Below are 25,596 nucleotides of genomic sequence, written 5' to 3' on the forward strand. Positions count from 1 at the left end.
GGCGGGCGGGGGAGGGGGGAGGGTGCAGCGCGCTGGGGGAGGGGTGGGGAGAGTCGAGCAGGGGAGGGCGCGGCGGGGGAGGTGCCGCCGCCGCCCGCGCGCCTGAGCTCGGAGGAGCCGCCGCCGCCGCCGCCACCGCGGCCGAGCGAGCGCCGTCGGGGCGGGCGGGCGGGCGGGCGGGAAGAACCGGCGGGCCCGAGCTGGGGGGAGCAGGGAGAGTGCGCCCACCACCGTCCCTTCCCCCCTCGATGGGAGCGGGGGCGTCCCGGCCGCCGCAGCCGCCTGAGGAGGGAGAGCCGGGGGCCGTCACTTCAGAGTTGGGGCTCAGCAGTCCTCCGGGGAGAGCGCGCCAAGACCGCTGCAGCCGTTGGCCGAGTACGTACCAGAGCGGACGTTCGCCGCTCCGGGTCTGCCAAGTGCGGGACGCGTTCGCGGCCGTGCAACCCCGGGCGAACTTGGGGCGGCTGAGTGGCCGGCCCGCGCGGGCACTTGGGGGGCGGGCGTCCTGGGGAAGCGGGCCCTGTGGGCGCCGCCGGAAGGAGAGGGCGGCCTCGGGCTCTTGTGGGCGATTCTCGGAGCAGTTCAGTGTGCAGGGGCCGCGGGAAGGGGGGGCAGCGCGGCAGCGGCCCTGACTTGTGCGTCTTCCCTCCGAGAGCGGACTGCCGAGTCCATGCTCCTCATCCTCGGGTGGTGTGCGTTGTGGGTGCGCGCCCCGGCCCCAGAGTTTTGCACCCACTTTCGCCAGGGGCAGAGTCTTTCTGTTCGTTTACTTTATAAAAGTGCTGCACTTACCATCTTAATTTTCCTCCTGAATGTTCTCCCCTACTGAATGTAGTTTTCTTTTTAAAAGCGGGAAGAGAGTTTTGCTTAGAAGTGGTGTACAGAAACTTGGCACCGAGGTGCAGGGAAGCGAGAGACTCATTGTGCCTCTAAGGCCGAGTGAGGAATTTGCACACACATGTGGGACGCAAGCAGCCTTGGATGCAGAGGTGTGTGACCTTATCATGAAGAAACATTGAAAGTGCAATCAGATATTTGTGGTCTGCAATCTCAGCGTTCACAAAGCTTGAGCTATGAAACGATACTTCTAGTAAGCCTAAAGGTTGCAGGATTTTGGGGAAAAGGATAGTTAGGTTGGAATATGGGTTTATAGATTCTGCAACTTTTGCAGCAGGTGATCAGGAGGCTTCGTAGACATGCATATACTTATCCCTCGCTCCCTGAGATTTGGGCGGCATGGTGAATTTTGGGGTGGCTGTTAATTTAAAATTTCATCCGAAAGAGACGATTTGGTCTAACTGATTACCGATTGGTTTGCCAGTGACGTGTCTGCCAACTAAAGGAGTGCAAAGATCAGAAGCTGAGAGAATAACTCTTAGATCTTGTTTAGAAATATTTTGGCAGTTTTAATAGATAATATTAGATTGCACAGGAGCAGAGGAACCGAATTTAAAATAGATTAGTCACGTAGGAAATGCTTAGCTGTTTTGTTAGAAAAGTGTGCACGCAGTGAATTACTGTCTTAGATTTTCACTTCTTTAATTTTTTTTCCCTGTACAACATAACCAATTATGATATTTCATAATTTATGTGTGGGTTTTAAGAAGAGATATTGGAAGAGAGGATGCATAGGGTCTACTTTCTCTGTTTTGGGTGGAGGCTGATATTCTAAAGACTTGAAGGAGCTGTTTCTGATCTAATCTATGTGTTAGTAAAAGTGGCAGTCAGATTCAAGGGTATCTCTCCTTTTTTCTTCCATATTTATATCATTTGAGACATTTAATACAGTTCTTTTACTAAGTTTAAAAGAGGATTTTGTTTTTATAGGTAGTAACGTGCAAATAAGGGTTCTCTTGAGAATTTGTAATGGCTGGCAGAGCCAGCCCTCCTTATCCATGTTTTGGATAAATTAGATATTGGAAAATTAGGTCTTGAAAGAAAATAATTTCAAGGAATCTTTGGATATTTTCTTGTTTTAATTTTGTTGTTTTTACCATCTTTCATTAAAGTTAATATGCCTTCCCAGTATTAGAAATATTTTGTTTTTCCTGGCTCTGGTGGTCTCTTGTTATATGTGAATGTACCAATAATAATGATAATAATAATAAAAACGTTGAGGCACTGCAGATTTTTATTTCATTTTACCTGCTAATTGTGGATATATTTCAAATGACAGAAATCCTTAGAAATGCTATAGCTGATACAAGGAAATTTAGTGAGCTTGTATATCTAATAAATTGATATATCTTTTTTTTTTTATTGAACATAATTTAAGATTTTTTTAGTGTTTTTATTAGTTTGCCTTTACTTTGGGAGGTATACTATTAAGGATGTACAATCAAATTACTGTGCTTTAAAGCTACTTGAAATAATTCCTTTCTGTATGGTTATGCCACCAACTAGATACATCATTAGGTTCATTTGTTTCATTTTACTTTTGTTTTTAGAGATTGCTTTTGTGTTTAATTCTGGTTTCTCATATGTAAAATATTTACAGGGTTTATTTTTTAATTTTTTAATTTTTTTAATTATTTTATTTTATTTTGTCGATATACATTGTGGCTGATTATTGCTCCCCATCACCAAAACCTCCCTCCCTATAAATTGATATATCTAATAAATACTTTATATCGTCTTATTTCAAAATTACTTAATTTAATAATTCAATGATTTAATAATTCAATTATTAATACAATTGAATAATCTCAGCTAAACAAAATAAATTTTTTCTCTTTTTTTGTGACTAATAGATAACATCCACTGTCATGGGAAAGTTAACAGATTTTCATTCTTGTTATTTAGAGAATGAGTTAAAGCATTAGATATTTTCCTTTAATCACACTTTGAGAACATATTGGCTTATTAGTAAAGATTTTGGGGGCTTACACTGTGGATGCTTTGAAAAGAGAAATTATAAAGTGGGTGAGAACTTTGAAGAATGTGTTACTTGAATTTTAAATATGTAAAGTGAAAGATGGTTGGATGTCAGGTTTTTATGTCTGTTGACCTAGACTCTGTCCTAAGAGTTAGGCCTCATCTTTCCCATTACGATAAGCCTGTAGTTTTTTGTTGGTGCTGTTCATTGCATTTTTGGAAATGAAAGCTCAGTAAAATTTACCTTTAAATGTAAAGCTGTGTTCTGCATATCACAGAACCATGACATATTTTGTGTTACTTTCATGGAAATAACCATTTTATATTTTGAACAGTTTAAGATCATACTAATGTATAATCAACTTGTCTATGCATATTTCATTACAGAATTTATGAAATATATTGCAAGATGAATAATACTCACTTGAGCTTAATATGAGTTTGCTGGCCCCTTTGCATTGGATTTATTTTTATCTTATCTGCTTCTTTCATTCTTATGAGTAGTAGAATGAGACTAGTACAGTTATTATATTAAATGCAAATTTCCTTTCTGATCTGACATGTTCAATAACTTGCACAATAATAGAATATACTCCCTTAAACTTAATAATGGAATAAGTGGGAAATTTGAGAAGTTGATGCTGGGGAAAAGTACTAATCCTCGTGAGAATTCTCACAGGTAAAATATACCATTAAGTTTTCAAATAGTTTGCCATTTCTCAAAACTATGTATTTGGAGGGGCTGCACATTAATTTGCATGATATGTTAATTTAATTTGAGAAACTTCTGAAGAAGGTGATAAAATTTAACTGTATTGCGTATATACTCTGCTCAGGGAACACGGAATGTTTGTTGAATGACTTGACAGCTGAGTGAAGAATTTCTAGTTATATGAAATGCTGGTATTGGTATTATTAAATTAATCATAGTTATTATTGAATAGCAAAATAAATCTGATTTACTTTTTTCTAATTTTGATAAACTTACACATAAAAACATTTTTGTTAAAATGTTAAGGGGTCTCTAAAAATTTTTTTTCCAGCTTCATTCAGAATTCAGAAAAGAATCAATAGGGGAGAACATTTTGAGTTTCCCATATTACCATTAATTCATTAGAGGCTGTATGTTTAATTCATAGCATTGACAGTAGTAAGATCCAAAAGTGTCTTGACTTAAGATGTATTTTTGCATGCCCACTAATAAGTGTGCCTAGGTAAATCATTTGGAATGTGAAACACATAGGAGTTAATACAACCTTGCAATCTTAAGTAATCAATGAAATGTAACAACGAAATGTAACATTTAATCATTTTAGCTTAGTTCTGAGTTCTAGGACTTGGTTAAAAGTGAGAAGAATTCATTTTCTAGAGGCTCATCTTTCCTTAAGCCTAATTCTGGCTTTTATAAACCTATTAAGTTTCAACCTTTAGTCTACCCATTACATCCTTCTCCAGGCCCTTGTACCTTCAAGCTACTCTCTCCTAAACTTTGCAGTACTTCAGAGGCTTTAAGTGTAGTCTGTGTCCTCAAATTTCTTATTTTCTTTGTCCCCATTCCCCATCTCAATCCTTCATTCCCCTAGTGTGCAACAGGTCTCATCTAGATGTTGAGGAAAACAATCTGGTGGAACTAATTCACCTTAATCTGTAAATGACTCATGAGCTCTTAACCCTTCCCAAGGTTTTTCACATTTTTTGTAAGTCTATAAGAGATTGCTATTAACTGAGATAATTTTAATGTGAAAATTTTAGGTTGTGCTTGGGGGAAGAGATTTATAGTCCTCTGTGTAGTCAGGCCTTAGTGAGATTTTGCCCTTGGTTTCTCCCCACTCCTGGAAGAGTCGCTCTTCCTTAGAATGCCATAGATTTCATAAAAGTGTGTACACACTTTATATATGTGTGTATATATGTATATTGCTCTATACGTGTGTGTGTAGTGGTGATTCCTATAGCATGGAGGGGAGAAGATTCAAGAATAGTGGTTAAGAATCCATTTGGATATAATGAACATTATAAGATAGGTACTTGTTATTTGGAGATAACTTATACTGCCTTTAATTTATAGGAACAGAGGGGAAAAAAGACCTAGGATCTCTCATGACTGATCTTGAATTCTTAAAATGCTGGTATTGGAGCTGGACTCACACATAATGTATATTATAACACTTAACACATGTAGTTCCTGTATTTGGGGAGAGCACCCTCTGATCTCATGAAAAAATGGCCATGTCATTGGAGTCCATTATATATAGCCTTTTGAGAAGGAGGAAGCATTGAGGATGAGAGAATGGAGAGGATTGTAGATAAAGTAACAGGATGCAACAGGATGTGCAGTTATTAGATTGGCAATTTACACAGAAGGTATTCCTTTTGTAATACAAAGGCGGCTGCCAATCAGATCCTTAATCAAACTTTGGGTTTCATTCAACAGCAACCTTTATAGAGATGTTATTCTGCATAGAACACTTTGCTAAGAATAAAGGGGGATAAAAGATTAATGAGGCCTAATTCCTACTCTCAGGGTGCTCATAACCTAACAGTAACTTGTTCTACAGAGCCAGGTAAGTTGATGTAATTGTTGTATAGCATTTACCACAGTGTTTAAGTGTCTGCATCTTGTCTGTCTCCTCCCCCTTAACTGATTTTCCATAAAGGACCATCTTTCCTCTTTATTCTCAGAACTGGGTCAGTGCATGGCATATTTGAATAAATGAAAAAAAGAGAGAGAAAGTATTGTGAGGTTCAGAGAAGGGAGGGGATACCTGCAGCCACTGGGTGTGGGAAAGGCTTTATGGAAAAGGCTGTGGGCAGTTGACTGGATAAGAAAAATGTGGTGTGTACACACACACACACACGCACACGCACACACACACACACACACACACAGTGAAATACTACTTAGCCATAAAGAAGATTGCAATTCTGCCATTTGCAGCAATATAGGTGAACTTGGAGAAAATTACATTAAATGAAATAAGCCAGGTACAGAAAGAAATAATGCATGTCCTCATTCATAAGTAGGAGCTAAAAAATAAATTTAAAAGAATGAAAAAGAAAAAAAGAAACAACAATCACAGTAATACACTGAAGTTTCAGGAGAGAACTGAACTGTGGTTATTATAGGTGGGAAAGGGGGAGGAAAAATGGGTTGGTGAGAAATTGGTTAAGGGTCACAAAGAATGATTACTTTTTATAAGATGAGTATACTAATTGTCCTTATTTGATCATCACATATTGTACACAGGTATTGATATTCAATGCTGAACCCCACGAATACGTATAGTCAATTATGTTTCAATTTTAAAAAAAGGCTATGGAGTCGAGAGGGAGGATGCCTGGCATAGGGGCAGTAAGTGGTACATTGAAGAATACCCAGTGTGTCTGTTTAGCTTGAACAAAGGGGCATATTTAGGAATAGAGAGAAGGCTGGAAAGGTAGGTTTGGGTCTGGGGTACCTATATGAGTAGTTTGGATTTCTTTATGCAGTAGAGAAATTTGCACAGGTGTGTAAAGACCCACACCTGAACTTTAGGAAGATAAAGTTGGCATTGCAGTGTGGGATGTACTGCAGGTGAGGAAGCTGTTTTCAAAGTTAAGGCAAGAACCAATGAAAACTAGAATTAGCTATTTTTGAGGTGAGAAAGGAAAAGGGTGGTGGTGTGGCCTAAGGACGTGTAGATTTGGGGAAGGAAGAGAAAAAACAAACATGGTGTCCACACTTTTATTAATCTAGGAGACCTGAAGAGTAGTGGTGCAACTAAAAGAACTCAGAGTGTTGGAAGAGTAGATTTGGGAATCTGGAAGATGGGAGGACAGTGAGGTCATATACTTGCTTCTGAATATGTCAGAGTTGAGGTTTTCACAATCCCTAGAAGAATGATTTGGGCTGATGGTTCTCAAATTTTTCTGTTATGAGGATGACATTTTAAGTAAAAAAAATTGCAAATACTCATGATAATTTAATTTTAGTGTTTGTTTATTAAGGATACATATAATGACAAAAACAACAAATCCAGTTGCATTTTTAAATGAGTTTGTATTTTATTAAATCACAGAAGTGTTTATATACCTTCATTTGCAAAGTAGACATGTGTGAGAGGCATCTTTTTTACGCAGTATTTAGTAGTTACGGTGCATTTGGATTTGAGAACACTTTGCGGTAACTCCAGGGTCTCTTGGCCCATGAACCACTGGTCCAAACTTACAGATATAGATTTGGAGGTCATTTGTCTATGGTGATAATTGAAGCCTGGGAGTGGTTGAGATCATCAAGGGAGAATACGGACAGACGATAGAAAAGACATCTAATATGTAACTCTGGAGAATTCTTGCACTTAGAATATAGTGAGGGAAGTTGGGGAAAAGAAAATAATGCAGCATTCCCAAAGTCAGCTGAAGAGCATTTCAGGGAGTCATATCATGCATCAGAGAGGTTAAATGAGAGAGAGACCTGGGTGATAACTCTAGTTACATGAGAGTTTCGATAGAATAGTGGGACCAGAAAGCAGGCTGGATTGAGGCAAGTTTGAAGGAATGGTTCTTCTTTTCCCTAGTGACCATTAAAGGCCTCCGTCCTACCCTAAATCTTCACGTCCGAGCTTGGAGAATGTCAGGAAATTTTTGTTTCCCATAGTGAAGCAGAAATTGAACAGTAAAGTTTTCTGGACCAGGCTAGCTCCTTATTTCACTTAGTATAGTTTGAATCTGGCAGATGACTAATGCTACCCTGTAAGGAACCAAAGTGAGATTTTTTTTTTTTTTTTTTTTTTTGAGGTTTTGGAACAAATCATTACCATTTAAAATAGATCAGTAAATAGCAAACAGCAGCAAATGGTCTTAAAGTGTAATCCATTGTTTTTTAGTTCTTCCCTAACACTTGGGTTCTTTTTGTTGGACTGACGAAGGTGAGGGACATTTTAAGTTTGTGTAAGTGGAGGTTTGCTCTAGGCCTCAGGTTTGGCTTTTCAATGCAGCAGGAATGAGTAACTGGTTTCTCTTCAATGTGGAATTCATGAAAAGGTCAGACTCAGCATGTTTGTTCTAGAATATCTTGAATAGGCCAGGTAACCAGTTTTCAGCTGAGTAGATTTATTATATTATAAGCTACCTGTATTTAGTGTTGTGTTAGGACCCTTTTTATATTTACTTCAGAGAGATTCATGTAGAAGCTTTTTGACTTATTTGACCTTCATGTTGAAGTATGAAATCTGAAAACTGAAGATCTCATGTTAGTTTTCTTTTAAATCAAATCAAGTTAATGTATGAAGTGGTGGGTATTTAAATGATCACAGCAGGCTTTGGAAAGAAACTGAAACAGTCTCCTAAAGCACAAGCTTAGGGAGAACTCCTTTGCAACAGTAAGTGTGGGCCTTTTGATAGCCTCCTGGGACTCTGAATAGTTTACTTATTTATCTTTCATATGTTACCATGACTTTGGAAATGTACACTTGATCCTTTCAGTCCTTATGCAGATATTATATTCATAACTGCTTCTTTCTTACCAGTACTTAAGAGCTTTCTCTTAGGAACTAGGGAGTTTCCTTTTTTTCTGATGTAAAGATGAGAAAGGATAAAACTTGAAGATTATTATTTTCTAAACTCATTGTCTAGAAAGATTCTCAGACGAATACAACCTGTTTGGGGTTTTTAGTTCTCTGTATCTTAATTTTCTCTTTTATATTTGTCTAATTTTATACACACACACACACACACACACACACATTATTTTTATTATTATTATTGCTCATAAAAAGATTTAAAAACTCTGTTTTTCTAGATTTTCTTTTTTCAATTTTTGGTGGCTGGCTGGCACAGGGATCAAACCCTAGGTCTTGGTGTTATCAGCACCATACTCTAACCAGCTGAACTAACCAGCCAGCCCTAGGTTTTTCTGGTGTACTCTTTCCTTTCATAATCTTGGGAGTACATGTGGTGAGTTAATTGATCACTCCATAAACATTGCAAAGTTACAGTCTTCTTATAAAAAAGATGTATGTGTACATACATATTTATATATGTACATGCATTTTATCTCAGACACTTTCTAGAAGCCCATCTATTTGGTATAGTGTAGTTTAGACTTAAACTTGGGTCTGTAACTTCTGAGAGCTGTGTTTTTGTGGGTAAGTGTCCAACTGGATGATAGACTGCCCCTGGAGTGGAAGGACAAGACGATCCTCCTTTGGATGATTTAGAAGATGCAACAGTGTTTTTTATCCAGAGGACTGAGATGGCATGATCATAAGGTGGACCTAAAGAATCTGGATGATCACAGAATTCATAGGAGTTTGTGGAGCCCAGAGGATATACTAAATATATCCTCGAGGGATATTCTTGTACACGTTGCCAAATTTGCCAAGTCCTGGGACTCTCCTGAGATGTACCTCAGGGACCTGGGAAACTATAATTTTCAAAAGCACCCCAGGTGGCTTCCTGGATGTTAGCAGAAGGTACTGGATCATAATTTAATCTTTTTTTGTGTCTCTTGGGAAGTCATCAGGTCACCTGTCTATGCCCATACTAGCCCCTGTAAATAAAAAGTTATAAAATTTGAGGAGGTCACTAGTTGATCAGAACAGATTGTGGATGACACAGAAGTTCCAGGAGATGGGGCATTCTAGTAGTCAGTCCTTAGAATGGTAGGGAGACCCATTCTTCTTGGATGGGGTGACTGAGACTAGAATTTTGTATAGGATTATGGCTGATGGCATGAAACAGAAGTCCCAAGTTTGGTGACTTTTTGGCTTTCAGGGATGTTCATAACATTCCTCTGTTTCCATTATCGCCCAGTTAACTATTTCTCCATACTATTGAGTCGAGGGTGGGTCTTTCTGTTTTCCTCTGATGTATGTGTTCTTTTAGCTTTCCGTAATTTTCTCCATAGAGGACTGCAGGGGCCTTTTAATCTCAGGGTGCATTGATTACACATTTATTTGTTTCTCTTAAATGGAAGTACTTGGTCATCTCCTCTTTGGATGTGGGAGGTCTCCAGGCAACTATGAACAACTTTTAAAGGCTGCTAAGAGGTCAAGAAGTACTTTGCTGGATTTTGTTGTTTCTTTAAATACAAGCTTCTCTGTCTTGCTTGGGCTCTAAAAGTATGTTTCTTCCTTGTCTCCAACTCTCTGCTGCTTTTGGAAGCCTCACCCACCCTCCTTTCATCCTCCATTTCTATACCTGATACATACTTAGACAACAGTCCGGTTTTTTTTGCATTCAGGGCAATTCTTCGTAAGCATTCTACCCTGAGCCATGTTCAGGTGCCACATGTTTGAAAGGGAATTCTATCATCCTGATTTTTCTGTATTCCCAGTGCCTGTCACAACTCTAGACTCAGATATGTAGCCCCATGGTCACCTATAACTGTTTCTTTTCTTTCTGGAACTGTAGGAAGTGCCAATAAATGCTGTTTCCTCCTCTTCATCGCTTGCACCTAAATGATCAGCAAGTCTTGTCACTTATTTGTTTGAATTTTTGTTTCCTCTTTTATCGTGGTTCCTAAATAATACCACCTTCTATTTTCTCATCTCCAGTTCATACTGAATTCTATCTTCCTTTGTCTGCCAGACTAATCTTGTCAATTCTTTATAAAATGGGAATAAGTACACCCATCTCACAGCGCTATTGTAAGGTTTAGACATAATGTAAAGTTTTTATCATATTGCCTGGCACGAAATAAGTATTCAGCGAATGGTAGCCCACTGTACTTCTTACTTCTTGCTAAATTTTATTCTTCACTTTACCTCTGTGTCCACATCATGGAAGCAACAAGGAGCATAGCCAAAAATATGGGATATAGATCCCTGTTAGCTTTGGTGTTTGAGTCCCTAGACTCCTGCTTATTAGCTATTTTCTTCTTTAAAATGGAAACAATTATACTGACCTTTAGGTTTGTTAGGAGTGCAAAATGAGGTAAAGTACAGAGAGAGAATGCTTCCTTAACAGTCAATTGCTGTGCAAATGCTCGTTTTTGTTCTTCCTGTAGTGCATTCTCCTGTAATGTCTAACCTATTTAGTTTAAGAAGTTTGAAGCAAATATGATGAGTTTTTTCTTTCTTTTTGCAGGTTGAGCCCATCCACAGTAATGGCCGCAGCCTTACCCAGGACCCTGGGGGAGTTGCAGCTGTATAGAATATTACAAAAAGCCAATCTACTTTCTTATTTTGATGCCTTTATCCAACAAGGTGGTGATGATGTCCAGCAACTCTGTGAAGCTGGAGAAGAGGAATTTTTGGAAATCATGGCACTTGTGGGCATGGCTAGCAAGCCCCTTCATGTTAGAAGGCTACAGAAGGCTTTGAGGGACTGGGTTACAAACCCTGGCCTTTTCAATCAGCCACTGACTTCTCTTCCTGTCAGTAGCATACCCATCTATAAATTACCAGAGGGATCACCAACATGGCTGGGAATATCCTGCAGTAGTTATGAAAGGAATAGTAGTGCCCGGGAACCTCATTTGAAAATCCCCAAATGTGTTGCTACCACCTGTGTGCAGAGCTTGGGACAGGGCAAAGCAGATGTGGTGGGAAGCTTAGCTCTGCAGAGTGTTGGTGAATCCAGACTCTGGCAGGGTCACCATGCCACTGAGAGCGAGCACAGTCTCTCCCCAGCCGACCTTGGCTCTCCAGCTTCCCCAAAGGAAAGCAGTGAGGCGTTGGATGCTGCCGCTGCACTCTCTGTGGCTGAGTGTGTGGAGCGAATGGCCCCCACACTGCCGAAGAGTGACTTGAATGAAGTGAAAGAGCTCCTAAAAACCAACAAGAAGTTGGCCAAAATGATTGGTCACATCTTTGAGATGAGTGATGATGATCCACACAAAGAGGAGGAAATTCGAAAATACAGTGCAATATATGGTAGATTTGACTCAAAGAGGAAGGATGGGAAGCATCTCACACTTCATGAGGTAAAAAGCCCATGTTTTTCTCTCCTTGTATGTATGTGGCATGTTGCTATTCCTTAGAGATAAGTTTGGTAATAGTTTAGAGAAGTGGAGATATACCCCCTGAAAGCAGTATTAAAAACATACATGAAAATAATTCTTTCATGAAAACAGACCATATTTATTGTGTTAGTGGTATATTTGTGTTGAATTCAAACATGTTTGAGCTTTGGAATTACAGTATAAGGTGACTTTCAGAAAAACGTCAGAATTTAAGCAGTGAAAGCATAAAGTCTTTGCATTTGTTGAGCAGTTTGTTTTTTAACAGAAATAAAATAGGATTTTAGATATAACCATTCATTTAAAAAACATTTTTATAGACAGTTTTTAGAAAAAAATATTTTGTAAAAATAACCAGAACTTAAATCAATTTTCAGCCAGCATAGAAAACAAAATATTAGATGAATGTTGGAAGAATTATATCTTTGAACATTGTTTTAGTTTGACATTTGGCATTAAAAATTCTCATTTTATCCTTATAGCACTCTATTCAAAAGTAGTCTGCTTAAGAATGTGTGTAAGTGTGTATATATATAAAATTTCATATAAAATATATATTGCATGTACAGACTTTAGTGTGTATATGTATGTATATGTGTGTTATATGTGTGTTTATATATTGCCTGTACATACTTTTGTGTCCATATGTATGTATATGTGTGTTTATATGTTTATATATATATGAGAGCATATATAAACTTTTGCCTTACTCCCTTTCTTCTCTTGTCTATCTGGCCAACACATCATCTTTAAAATTCAGCTCAAGCATAAACTTAAGTCTTTTCTGATATCTTTTCCTCCAGGTAGAATGACCTTTCCTTTCCTTTTCATTTTTATCCCCACATATACTTTTGTAACAGTAACTTCAACACTTCAGGTTTCTTCAAGGCACAGATAATGTCTCATTCAACTTTTTATCCCAGAGTCTAACGCACCCAGTAAGTGCTTGGAAAATAAATGCATTTTCAAAAGTTAAAAAGTCTATTTCATAGCTAAATTTTTTTTATAGCCATATATCCTTTAGAAGAAAGAAATTCTCTGAAAAGTGTTCAGGTTGAATATAACATTTCACATTCAACATCAGCTTTCCCCCCCAGACTTGTAGTTGAACATGGAAAGGAATATATACTCATTGTAAAAGTATTCAGTCATTACAAAATGATGATGTAAAGGAATTCAATCTGTAAACTTTCAAATAGTTTTCTTTATGTATACAAATATGGGATCATATTTTGCACATTGTTCTCCAAATTTTTTTTTTTTTTTAATGTAACAATACACTTAGTACAATACGTTATTAGGTATTTTTTCAAGTCAGTACACATAGAGCCACTTTATTCATTGTGTTGTATTCCATAGTATGTATGTGCCATTATTTATCTTAACCATTTACTTTTTGAGTCATTTAGGTGGTTTTCAATTTTTTGATGCTACATATGGTGGTATGTGAACATTATTATACACACACACCTTTACAGACTTGTGCATGTTTTTCTGTAGAATGGATTACAACATGTAAAATTATGAGACTCAAGGAATACATAGATTTAATATTTCAGTAGATACTGCCAAATTACCTTCTAAAAAAGCTGCAACAATTTATACTTCCACCGTTGTTATGAAAGTGTTCATTTCTTCACACTCTTGTTAATAGTGCATTTTACATTCTTTTTCATCTTTGCCAGTCTAATAGAAGAAAAAATTTCATTACTCAAAAATACTTCCCTTAGAGAGGATAAGTATCTTTTCATATGTTTAACAGACATCCAGTTTTATGTTCATATCTTTTGTTTTAATGTTAGAGTTGTTTGTCTTACTTTTAAAAAAAATGATTGGTAAGAATTTTTTATATTTTAAGGGTATTAACCTTTTATCTTGTGTTTTAACACTTTAGCAGATTATCATTTGTCCTTTGACTTAGAGTATTTTACCATGTGGAAATTTAATTTTATATAATAATTATTGATCTTATCTTTTGTGGTGTCATCAGTCTAATTACCTATTCCTTCAGTATAGAGTTATTTTAATTACTGTAGCTTTATAGTATGTTTTGATATCTAGAAAGGCAAGTACCTTTTCATTAGTCTTGTTTCGCAACATTTTGCTTTTTAAGCTAATCTGCATTTCTCCTTCCAAATTAAAGGTTAAATACATTTGTCAAGTTACCCCAAAATTTCTATTGTTATTTTGATTAGAGATGCCTTAAATGTATAGGTTAATTTGGAAAAAATTAACATATTTATAATAATGAGACCTCCCATACAAGAATATATTGTATATGTTTACTTATTTAGATCTTTTACATTCCTTAGTAACTTCATATTTTTTTATTAACATAGGTTTTGAACATTTCTTGTTAGGTCAAATATATGTTAAATGTCTATATTACATGTTAACTTAAATTCTATTTATATAGGATAGATATGCAAATATATGATATAAAAGAAATATAATTGTAAATGAGTTGGTTTTTTTTCATTTTTTCAAATGGCTGTCACTGGGTGATTTTTGTATATTTGTCTTGTTTTCAGCATTTTCACCATCTGATCCTTTTAAGTAAATGATTTGAGATATGAATGCTGGAGCTTAAGCTTAGAGAATTGGTTATCAGTAAATCTGTGATTTGACCTATTTTGGGTGTATACTTTTGCAAATATTATGTATTCTTATTGCCATACAGTAACTACCTCACAGGAACTTGTAAGTAGATCTAGAAAGCACACTTAGCATTATAATTCAGATATACTTTGATGCTTTTTTATTGCCTATGAACCAATAGACAAATCCAAAAGGCTATATGGCTACCATGAATAGAAAAGGTGAAACATGTTGGCAGTTTTAGTTTCATGCTTTATACCTGGTTTTTATATAATTTTTTAAAAATGTAGCAGATGAAACAAAGTTGAGTTAAAAGATCTGTACTTTATCAAAGTAAAAATATTTTTAAAGACTACTTTATGGAACTCAATTGGCCTCACTTAAAAAAAAAAATCCTACCTTTAAAAAAATTCAAAAAGAATCATTTTACATTTGGCTTTTTTTAAGGGGCTCTTTGCTTCTTTAGATACATAGGTACAGATAGTATTTAACTAATGAGACCGTGTGGGTTTCCCAAAATAAGGGAACATTCAAAATGAGTGTCAGTAGGCTGAGATGTGGGGGTGGGGCTTTGAAAAATGTGGTTTGTGTTTTTGAAATTTCCAGACCATTCATTACTTGTAACTCGTAACTCAAGTATGTGAATCTGGTCTAATAATATAGTTTAGGATAGAAGTTTGTGAGTCAAGAAGCTTTCTTTAAACTAGTAGCCATCCAAGACCTTGGAGGAAATTACAAAATCTGGAGGGAATTGAAGTATTTTTTTAGGTATTATAATTTTGTATTTTTTTCACTTGACTATTTAAAATCGGAGAAGGATTTTTTTAGTTTTTCTAAATTCCTAAGATTAAAGATTGTTACTAGTTTCTCCTCAATTTCCAGATAAAGAAATACACTACTCATTCTTAATTCACTGTTGGCTTAATCTCACTATTCTGAGAGTTTTCTTCATGTGAACCCTGTGGATACTGTTTTTTTACTCTTTCAAGACATTAATCTTTCAAGACATAGAGCTATATGTAGATCACTAGTGGATGAAAATCAGGAAGTTATCTACACTTGAAAAAATTTTTTCCCCAACTCTCACAGTACATAAGATTCTTTTTCTTGTAAGCATTTTTATATTTGTTTCTGAATGTATATTGTACAGTAAAGAATTATGGAGTGAATTGTTGTTAAATACTTTTGTTTAAGGTATAGATTCAGTGGTAGTCTTAGAACCTGGCTAGGTATGGTCTGGTTTTAGGAATCAGACCAGGAAGAAAGTGTGAGGGGCTGAGCTTAGAATCACACAACTTGTTTATGTGGAGAGGTGCTAAGGGACCCAGAAACAGTATTAGAAAGAAGCAAGCAGAATGTTCCTTCTGTCCAAAGGTGTGTTAGCAGACAGTATGTGGTAAATGAGGCAAGCAGTGTGCCTCAGATCTTAAATCAGTGAATAGATGAGGAGAGATTGACTAAAAACTGGGAATAGCAAGGCAGTAGAGAATGTAGGAACTTGTAATATTCAGAAATATAAATAGGTAGACAATTTGGCATTACAAAATATTGATGAACAGATAGCAATTTCCAGCCAAAGAGCTCTAGAACTTAGGAAGGGGAAGAGGGAAATATAGTGAATGGATAAATCGTAGACCTAGTGGAAATTCTAGTGGAACTGGGGTGCTAAGCAGGTTACCAAGATACAGATCCTGGCCCATGGAATAAACAGTGATGCCAAGCTTAGGTCACTTTCCATTGTAGTGTTGAGAAGTCAAGATTGAGTGTTTCAGAGGAGTCCATTAATGTCAGCTTTGACAGAGGAGGAATGCTGAATCTGGGACCCCCATGAATCTGAACACATTATTAATAAGTTATGATGCTTTATTCTGAACTCTCAGCTTAGAATAGATAGATTTCAGCATCTGATACTTGAAATGTTGGACATTTCTTTCTGATGATTTTTAAAAATGGATTATAGGATTATTAAGGTAGTCCTTAAGTTCTTCTTGAGTCACTTTTGGTAAGTTTTATTTTTCTGAGAATATGTCCATTTCATGTAAGTTTTCAAACTTACTTGCACAAAGTTGTTTATAATTTTTAAGACCTAATATTGTTTGTACATTTATCTTTTTTTTTTTTTAAACTACCTGATCAACCTTGCCAGAGGTTTATCAGTTTTATTAATCTTTTTCAGAGGTCTGCAAACCAGGGTCTGTGGGCCCAGTCTGGCCCACCTCCTGTTTTGGTAAATAAACCCTTATTGGAACATAGCCATGCCTATTTGTTTATGTATTGTCTGTGGCTGCTTTTGAGCTACAGTGTCATAGTTGAGTAGTTATGACATAGACTGTTTGGTGTGTGAATCCTAAAATATTTACTCTCTGGCCTCTTATGGAAAAAGCTTGCCAATCCCTCATTTTTTTGAAGAAGGGATTTTTGGCCTAATTGATATTCTTGGTTGTGCTCTGTGTATGTTTACTTCTGCTTTATTATAGTTTATTTTATTGTTCATTTCTAACTTAAGTTGGATGCTTAGTTTGCTAATGTTCAGTCATTCTTTTTCTAATGCAAGTAGATAAAGCTATAAATTCTCACTATGTATTGATTTAGTGTTATTTCCAAAGTTTTGATGTGAAATTATTTTATTTTTCAATTCTGATTACTTTCCTTTTTGTTTATGATTTCTTTTCTGACCCATGAGTTATTTTGAAGTGTTTTCATTTCCAAATGTGAGGGATTCATTCCCCTAAGTTATTTTTCCTAATGATTTCTAATTGAATTTCATTGTGGTCTAGAGAACATGATTTGCATGTTGCCAGTTCTTTAAAATTTGTTGAGATATTAGTTATGGTCTAGTATATAGTCAATATTTTTTATGTGCTTGGAAACAGTATTGGTGGACTGTTCTGTATGTGTCTGTTTTAATAAGTTTATTAACCCTGTTATTCAAACCTTCTATATTCTTACTGTTTTTTTGTGTGTGCATGCTCTATCAATAAATAAGAGTTGTGTGTTTAAATCTTGTACTGTGATTCTGGAGTTATCTGTTTATCTTTGTATTATGCAGTGAACTTAGTAATCTTTATGCATTTTGCCTTAAAAACCTCTATTGTGTTAGATATTAATATAAATACATAAGCTTTATTTTTCTTAGTAATTGGGTTACATCATTTTTTCATCCTTTTACTTTCAGCCTTTATGAATCTATGTTTTATATGTCTCTTGTAAATACCAATAGTTGGATTTTAAAGAATCCAGTCTGACATTTTTTTCTTTTAACTAGAACATTTGGTGCATTTCAATTTATCGTGACTAATATTTTGGATTTATTTCCATTATTTTATTTGTATTCTGCCTGCGGCCCACCCCCCCGCCCTTGTATCTCAGGTTTATCATCTGGGATTAGTGTCTTTCTGCCTGAAGTGCATCATTTAGAATTTTCTTATTGAAGGCCTATTTGGTGACAGTCTCTCTGTCCTTCCTCACTCCACTGGAAAGTATCTTTATTTTGCTCCCATTTTTAATTACTATTTATTTGGAGTATTAAATTCTATATTATTAGTGGTTTTCCCTTAGTAATTAAAGATGTCATTTCAGTGGCTTTTGGCTTTTATTGTTATGTTTAGAAGTGAAATGTTATTCTGTTATTTACTGTCTGTTTTTTAAATCTTGTTTGTTTCCCAATTTCTTTCTCTTCTCCTTCTGATTCTCAATTTTTCTTGGTAATTTTTACTGTATTGCTCTGTAGTCATATTTTCAACTCCCTTTGTTTCTTTAAATGAAGTCTTTGAGGGTCTGATTCTGCTGCCTATTGTTTCTGCTGGTTTTAAATAATGATGCCTTGTTTCTTTGAATGTTTAATGATTTCTGTCTGTGAACTCATATTTCTTGGAACTTTAACCATGGGAATGTTTAGAGGTCTGGGAAGAAAGTGGATTCCCCTAGAGGATATTTGCTGTTTTTCTACCAGGCGTCTGGAGACATAATAACTCTGGGACTGTGTGAAAATAAAACAAATTCTCAGCCCACTTAGTATAGATTAGGGTTGAAGGTCTATGTGAGGGCTGATTTGGGATTATGAAATCACAAGAGTATCTTCTCTTCTCTCCCACTCAGTATCAAGGTATAAGACAGGTAATTTTCCTTGCATACCCATGGGGGTACAGGTGTATTTCCAATTCAGCCTTACATTGGGCGTGTAGTGCTTTGAGGTTTCAGCTTCATGGAGGAGGGGGTCTTAGACTCGTCACTTTTGGTAGACCCTGGGCTTTTCCTCTGTTCTCTTTCCACACTCCCCAGCCTCATGAGGCAATGAGGATTGATTTAGCGACTGTTCTTCCCTTACTCCTTTGTAATACTGCCTTCATTCATTTTGGCCTGAATAGTTCTTACTCTTTTACCAGCTAATTGAGCGTTTAAAATAATGTATCCTGCCCCCCAAAATGTTCAGCATTTTTTGTTGTTTTCTGTGAAGGAAGCCAATGTTGGTACCTAGCCCTCCTGAGTGATGGAAATATAAGTCCTGATTGCCTTTTGAGCCTCCTGTCACAAAGCACCCACCTAGTGTTTTTATGCTAACGATATTTAAAGTTACAATCATTTGTTAAAGGTTATACTTTTGATTACCTGTAAAGAAAGTTTTTCATAGAATCAGTTAACCATTCTTTTTGAGGATAAAGATAACTATAGTGAGTCCAGTTGTCAAGTCCAGTTATAAGTGATAGAAAGTTAACTTTAAGAAATCATTTACATGAAGATATGAATGGAATTTTGTATTTTTGGCCATGAAAAGAGGAAGTGGAGGAAATAAGTAAACCAGAAAGGGAGAATATCTTATTGCTTTATACTTTTAACAAAATTAGAATATTGGGATTTTAATAAAGCTAACATGATGCCGCAGTGAGTTACTACTCTTTTGCATTATTTCTGTCATTTTTCTTTTTTAAGTATACCATAATAGTTATTGATTTGTTAATTGTTAGCAACTGGGGGCATGAATTCTAGATAACACTGACAGAACACATGTTTTTGAGGGAGAGGCTTTGTGAATCAGCTTCTACAACTTGGGAGTGAGCTAGAGTTATTTCTCTTGCTTTAGTTTTCTACCAGAAAGGCTCCCTAAGGGCCTGAGAGTTCAATCTACTTTTTTGGTCGTTGGAGCTTGAATTCAGTGACAAAGAATGTGTTATGCTTTTCCTTGGTTTCTGGTAGAATGATGGAAGTGATACTAGAACATTGTTTTCAGTTTATGTTGAAAGTTATTTTCTGTGGTTTGAGCATAACCTGGTACCTCTGAAATGTTGCCAATTAAAAGATCTGACTGACAGTCAGAGGTTCTCCATAGTAATTTAGATTTATGAGTACAAAAAAGAAATAGCCAAACAAAAAGCAATTTGAGAAGGGTCTTCAAGGTACTTGTAGCTACTGCCATGCTGAAATTAAAGTTTATTTAGGAAATCATTCATTAAAGTATATTTCTCTTTTAGCTCTAATAACATTGTGCCTTTAAAAGCACTTAGGGGAGAAATTGATCTATTATTGAAGATTCTTTAGAAGGAGGGAAAAGGCCGAAAGTGAATTCTTCCTTCAATTATGTTTTCATATTCAGTTATGGGTTTAAAATAGGAGGCCTGGGCTTATTATTATAACCTTGTTGTCAATAGCCAAATTAATTGTCTCAGAGCAAACCAATATAAATTACAGTTGGAAATTTGGGGAACAGGATGTTGAATATCTGTATCACACCATGTACCATAACATGTTCTAGATGGATTAAGTACTTAAAATATAAAAATTAAAACTATTAGACTAAATTATAGCAGAACATTTAGGTATTATTAGGGTGGGAAGGTTGTTTCTGTACATGGCACCCAAGCAAAAACTATAAGGCTAATGACAAGCTGTTAAAAAAAAACCCACTGATGTGATGAAGAGTTAATGCTCTTAATACATAAGGAATTCCTAAAGCCCATAAGAAAATGAAACATTGTAATAGAAGAAACAGGAAAATACCATGAACAAGCAGATTTTAAAGTAAACCAAAAACATAAGAAAAAGGTTCAGTTTCATCATCAAAGAAATGCAAATTATAACCAAATGCATTTAAAATAAATCAAATTGGTAAAGCTTTTAAAAGATAAAAACCAGTGTTTGTCAAGAGTCTAGGAAATGGACCCTTCATATAATTGTTAGTAGCATCATGATTTATACCAACTTTTTTGAAGGGTAATTTGGTGGAATGTATAAACCTCTTAAAGTCTAGTATATTTTGTGCCCTTACAAGTCTATTTGTAGGAATTTATTCCAAAGAAATAATTGGGTATGTGTGCAAAGATGCACATTTAAGAATGTTCTTTGCAGCTTTGTGGTACATGGAAAACTGGAGGTAGTTTAATGTCCAGAATGAAGTTGGTTTAAATAATGTGTTGCTATTTTCTACAATGGGATATTGTATATACAGGTAGTAAAAATGATATTGTAAAGGATATTTAAATTCATTCATCAGTTAGATATTTATTGAGCATGCAACCCGTGACAGATGCTGATGTAAATAAGCCAAATCTCTGTCTTAATATATGGTAAAAATAAAAAATACAGTATACATAAGTGAAAAAAAGGAGATTACAGTCTGTATATGCATATACTTATATTTATATGTACACAGAAATATTGTAATAATGTATATTAAAATGTTAATATTCTGTGGAAGGATAGTATGCTGCATTTATTTTCTTCTTTTGTCTCTGTATTTTTAAAAATTTTAAATAAGAAAAATGATTATAAATAAAGGTGGGATGTCTGGGTAGGAAGAAAGGGTGAATACCTGATTTATGAAAGGAAAACAATAACTAGCACCACCAACAACTTTGTGCCAGGTGTGTCTTCTCATTTATTTTCTTGTCAGAGTCTCTTGAGGTATGATATTATCCCATTTTGCCTCTCAGAAAACTGAGGCTCTGAGAAGTTTTTGCATGTCCAGAATCACACAGATGGTAAGTGATAGAGCAGGACTCCTCTCAGGTCTGCCATCAGATCCCATTTTCTTTTTGCCATTGGTCATGCTTTGATTGAATAGGTTTCTTGCTTTTTAAAGAAGTCTGATATACCTCTTGGCTGTTCTGTAGATCTGTTTAAGTTGACAGAATTATGTGAAAAAACATTTTCCAGTTTATTAAATAATTACAAGTTTTAGGATAATATTTGCTATTTTAAATTTTAGTACGAGGTGTTTGGTCAACTAGCAACTAACTCTGTACTGGCAATATTTAACAATTATTGATAATGAAACTTTAGATAGATCTTAGAGATTAGTCTCCAGACCTTGATTTGCCAGTATAGCCCTAATTTATGATAACTCTATTTTTTCCTAAGTGACTTGATAAATGTTTAGCTAAAATCATTTAATTTTGATTACTTCCTAAGAATTTTCGTGTCAGTTCACACTAAAAAAACCTGTCAGGCCACATATACTCACTTTTAGTTAGGGAAATATTATCACCACATCATATAATCAAATCTTTTCTTTTTTTCATAAGAAAAATGAGATGCAGAATATTTTTTATTTATTTTTTCCTTGTTGTCCATAAACTCTTTTGCCTGACCAAACACAAAGAAAGCATATAAATAAATAAAACCAAGATGACAATTTTGATTAGTTAGGGCTCTTTGAGATGGTAGATGGGTTGATTTTCTTCTGGAATTCGGCATTAGAAATAATTAGTAATAAATACTGCCTGATTTTTATGAATTATGATTTCATTATGTAGTAATATGACATTTTGTATTCTTAAGTGAAACATTTTACATATTGGTGAAATAAAACATTTATAATTTTTAAAACTTTATTTTGGATATCCAGCTCACTGTTAATGAAGCAGCTGCTCAACTCTGTGTGAAGGATAATGCCTTGCTGACAAGAAGAGATGAGCTCTTTGCCCTGGCTAGGCAGGTTTCTCGAGAAGTCACCTATAAATATACTTACAGAACCACCAAGTAAGTGTATAACTCATTAGCACTATTTTTGCATTGCTTGATAAAAAAGTTGGAAACACCATCCACTGATAGAATAGAAACATTTCTGAAAAAGTAGATGTGTGAATAAGATTAAACAATGCAGTAACTTTTCAAAACATTGCTGAAGTGATTTTTGTTGTTTTAATTCCCTTTTGTCTTTCTCTCTTTTGAAAGACATAATGCTGTAGCATTATTCTGGTAATGGTTTTAGACATTCTTCTCTCTCATACACACTTTGGTTTTGAGTGTGATGATGGGATTTAGACAGCATTTACAGACTTATTTGTACACCCACTAACTATATGAACTTGTTGAACTCTGAGGAAACAAAATGGTAGCTTTTCTAAGGTGTTTGCAATTCAACGAGATTAGCTGAATATGTAAAAGACTCAGAATTTAAGGAACATTTGGAATATACTTTTATTACTAGAAAGTAGAATATGGAACATGAGTTTGTTGAAAAGCAGTGGTGGTTTCAAAAACTTAATGTAAACACCATATTGTTATCTTTCATCTTATCTTCACTTGAACCCTAAGCATTATAGCTTCATTTTCTGCCTTACCTTGGTACCTATGTATTTACAAACTGACAATAAGTAAAATTACATGGACTATGTGAACAAGGTAAGAATATACAGCAACATTAGTGTTATTTACAAGATTTTTTTTTTTGGAGTTGGATAATTGAGCTGATGCAGTGTTTTTTGGGGTTTTTTTTTTTTTTTTTTTTTTTTTCATCACTGTATTATACAACATTTTCTTTGTGAGTACTTGACTCCAATAATTTTCTTTAATTAAAGTAATACATGTGTGTGATTTAAGAAGTCATATAGTACATAAAACTTATAATGAAACTCAGCAGTTCCTATGCTCTACCCCCTTCCCACTTCTCAGTTCCATGTCCCAGAGGCAACTGCCTTCAATAGTTTTTAGCTGTTTCTTCTAGAATGTACATTTATGTTTCTTTTTTAAGTTAAATATATTTTAGGAGCCAAAACTATATAAAAAGGTTGTACAAAAAAGTTGTACTCTGATTCCTCCCGTTTCCCCTCCCTGCTGATATAGGTAGTTTTAATAGTTTTTTTTCATCTTTCTGTGTTTTTGTACATACACGCAAGTACAAATATCTACTCTCATTTTCACCTTTTTTTCAAAAAACCAAAGGTAGCATACACATCTAGAGTGTTTTATATTTTGCATAACATATCTTGGAGATTTTTCTATATTAGTACATATTTCAAAAAACTCATGGAAAGATTCATATCATCTTTTAATTCTGTTTTTCCACAAACATTTTGAAGTACCCTTGTATGCATCTTCCTCATTATTTTTTACAGTGGCATGGTATTGAGTTGTGTGGATATAGTATGTTCATTTGGTCTAGTCCCCTATTGATGGATATTTGAGTTGTTTCTAGTCTTTTGTCATTATAAATAATACCACAATAAATAACGTCATGCATATTATATTTTGTTGATTCTGAGATGTACTTTTTTCACATTTTAATATCTTTTATACTGAGGTATAACTTACAGTTGATGACATGGCATAGTTTAATTGGCAGTACTATTTCATAGTGGCACATGAAATAATTGTGTGTCGTAACAGTTGATGGAGTGCCGTTTCATATATGTGTTAGGTACCTCTGGGATAGATTTCCTGCAGAGAGATTTCTGGGTCCAGGTTAGATACATCTGTAGTTTTGGTAGAGAGACAAAAATAGATTTTAATCTCATGTAGCCTTAAGCATTCATTTTATCCTGAATTGTGCCTACTGAACCATAAAGGGATATCTTCCTTGATTTCTTTTTTTTTTCATTATGTGATTGATCATCATTAAATATTTATTGAGTGCTTTCTGTGTGGAGAGTTCTTCAGTTGTGGCCTTTTAAAATGTGTAGCTGTGTCTATAGATTCCCCTAATGTTAATTTGGAAATGATGAAAAAATCTTTTTCATTATTTTAATACTCAATATGAATATGTTGTTTCTGGTGTTGGAGTTTCAGGGTTATATGTTTTGGTGGAAGGTTGCAGATTGAGATGCCTTTGGAATAAAATTTGTTATCTTCTCAAGTTTTTCTCTTTCTCCCCTTCCCCTTAGGTCAAAATGTGGAGAAAGAGATGAATTATCCCCAAAGAGAATTAAAGTGGAGGTATGGTTACATATTTTCCTGTGCTAATAATGTTTGCTTCTGTTTTAAGATCAGTAAAAATATAGTAAAATCTTACTCGTTCAGACAAAAAAGGACAGTCCCCAAAACTATTGAAGAATGAATTGTAGAATTTTAAAAACAATATAGAATTTTGTTACTTTGAAATATCTGTAGTAATTTGAATTAGCTAACCAAGGAAATTCTTAATAGGAAACTATGACTAGATTGATGTCCAGTCAGTTTATCAAAGGTGGATTTGCAAGTTGATGTTTCTTACAGATTTAAAATTCTTTACTGATTAAACTATTTTTTATAATCTTATTTACATCATTAGTGATCTTATCAAATACATTCAGAGGAGCTAACTTTGTTTCTTTATATTAACTATTTGAGGGAAATGGCAATTTAGTAGGTAAAAATTACAGAGATTTTACGGTAACTAAAGCCTCTTTTAGAGGATGATAGTTGAGGTTGTTCTTCTGATTTTAGACTTGCAAGTGGTAAAATAGGAGTTGAGCAAGAAAAAAGTACTTTTCTTAGAGCTCTCAGAACTATAGAGTGTTTTCAGAACTACTGTTCCTTAATTTGGATTGAATACTTTTTCTAAAGTCTAGTCTACAGCAGAGTGGAAATTTGAAGTCAGGTGGCTCCTTCCGTTCTTCCTTTTTCTCTTGGGCAGAGGATCAGGGTTGGTGCTCTCAGCCATCTCATTATTTAATTTCAAGTTAAAGCAAATGAGCTATGCTTGACTACCCTAAATTTGCATCATCAAATTATACTTGCTAAGTATCTATTTGTATGACAGTAATCCTTTATTCATACAAAAACCAGAGTTGTTTTGCAAAAACATAAATCCTTTTCTTGGTTAAATCTTTCAATGGCTTTCTACTGTACCTAAAATAAATCTAAACTTTTAGTAAGGCGTCCAAGAGCCAACATGATCTGACTCCAGCTTGCACCTCTCACCTCATCTGATGCCACACTACCTCATTCTTACTGTGTCCCAGCTGCACTGACCAACTTTCTCTCCTGGAACA

The 25,596-nt window shown here is 35.4% G+C and overlaps 1 protein-coding gene across 4 annotated transcripts in view; it reads left to right on the forward strand.

The window, feature by feature from the left end:
- The first annotated feature begins 207 nt into the window (after positions 1-207).
- Positions 208-25,596, forward strand: part of NAB1 (NGFI-A binding protein 1) — a 39,577-nt gene continuing 14,188 nt past the window's right edge. The window contains exons 1-5 of one of the 4 annotated variants that reach the window (XM_063097187.1): positions 208-375; positions 10,939-11,776; positions 16,587-16,637; positions 22,251-22,384; positions 24,508-24,559. In XM_063097187.1, coding sequence (XP_062953257.1) covers positions 10,958-11,776; positions 16,587-16,637; positions 22,251-22,384; positions 24,508-24,559 — 1,056 coding nt within the window. In that variant the 5' untranslated portion in view covers positions 208-375; positions 10,939-10,957. Of the gene's footprint in view, positions 376-972; positions 990-10,938; positions 11,777-16,586; positions 16,638-22,250; positions 22,385-24,507; positions 24,560-25,596 lie in introns of those variants that run through there. The other 3 variants (XM_063097178.1, XM_063097194.1, XM_063097201.1) reach the window with 3 other exon arrangements.

This window comes from Cynocephalus volans, chromosome 1 (genome assembly GCF_027409185.1).
Source record: "Cynocephalus volans isolate mCynVol1 chromosome 1, mCynVol1.pri, whole genome shotgun sequence".
In the NCBI taxonomy this organism is placed as follows: Eukaryota; Metazoa; Chordata; class Mammalia; order Dermoptera; family Cynocephalidae; genus Cynocephalus; species Cynocephalus volans.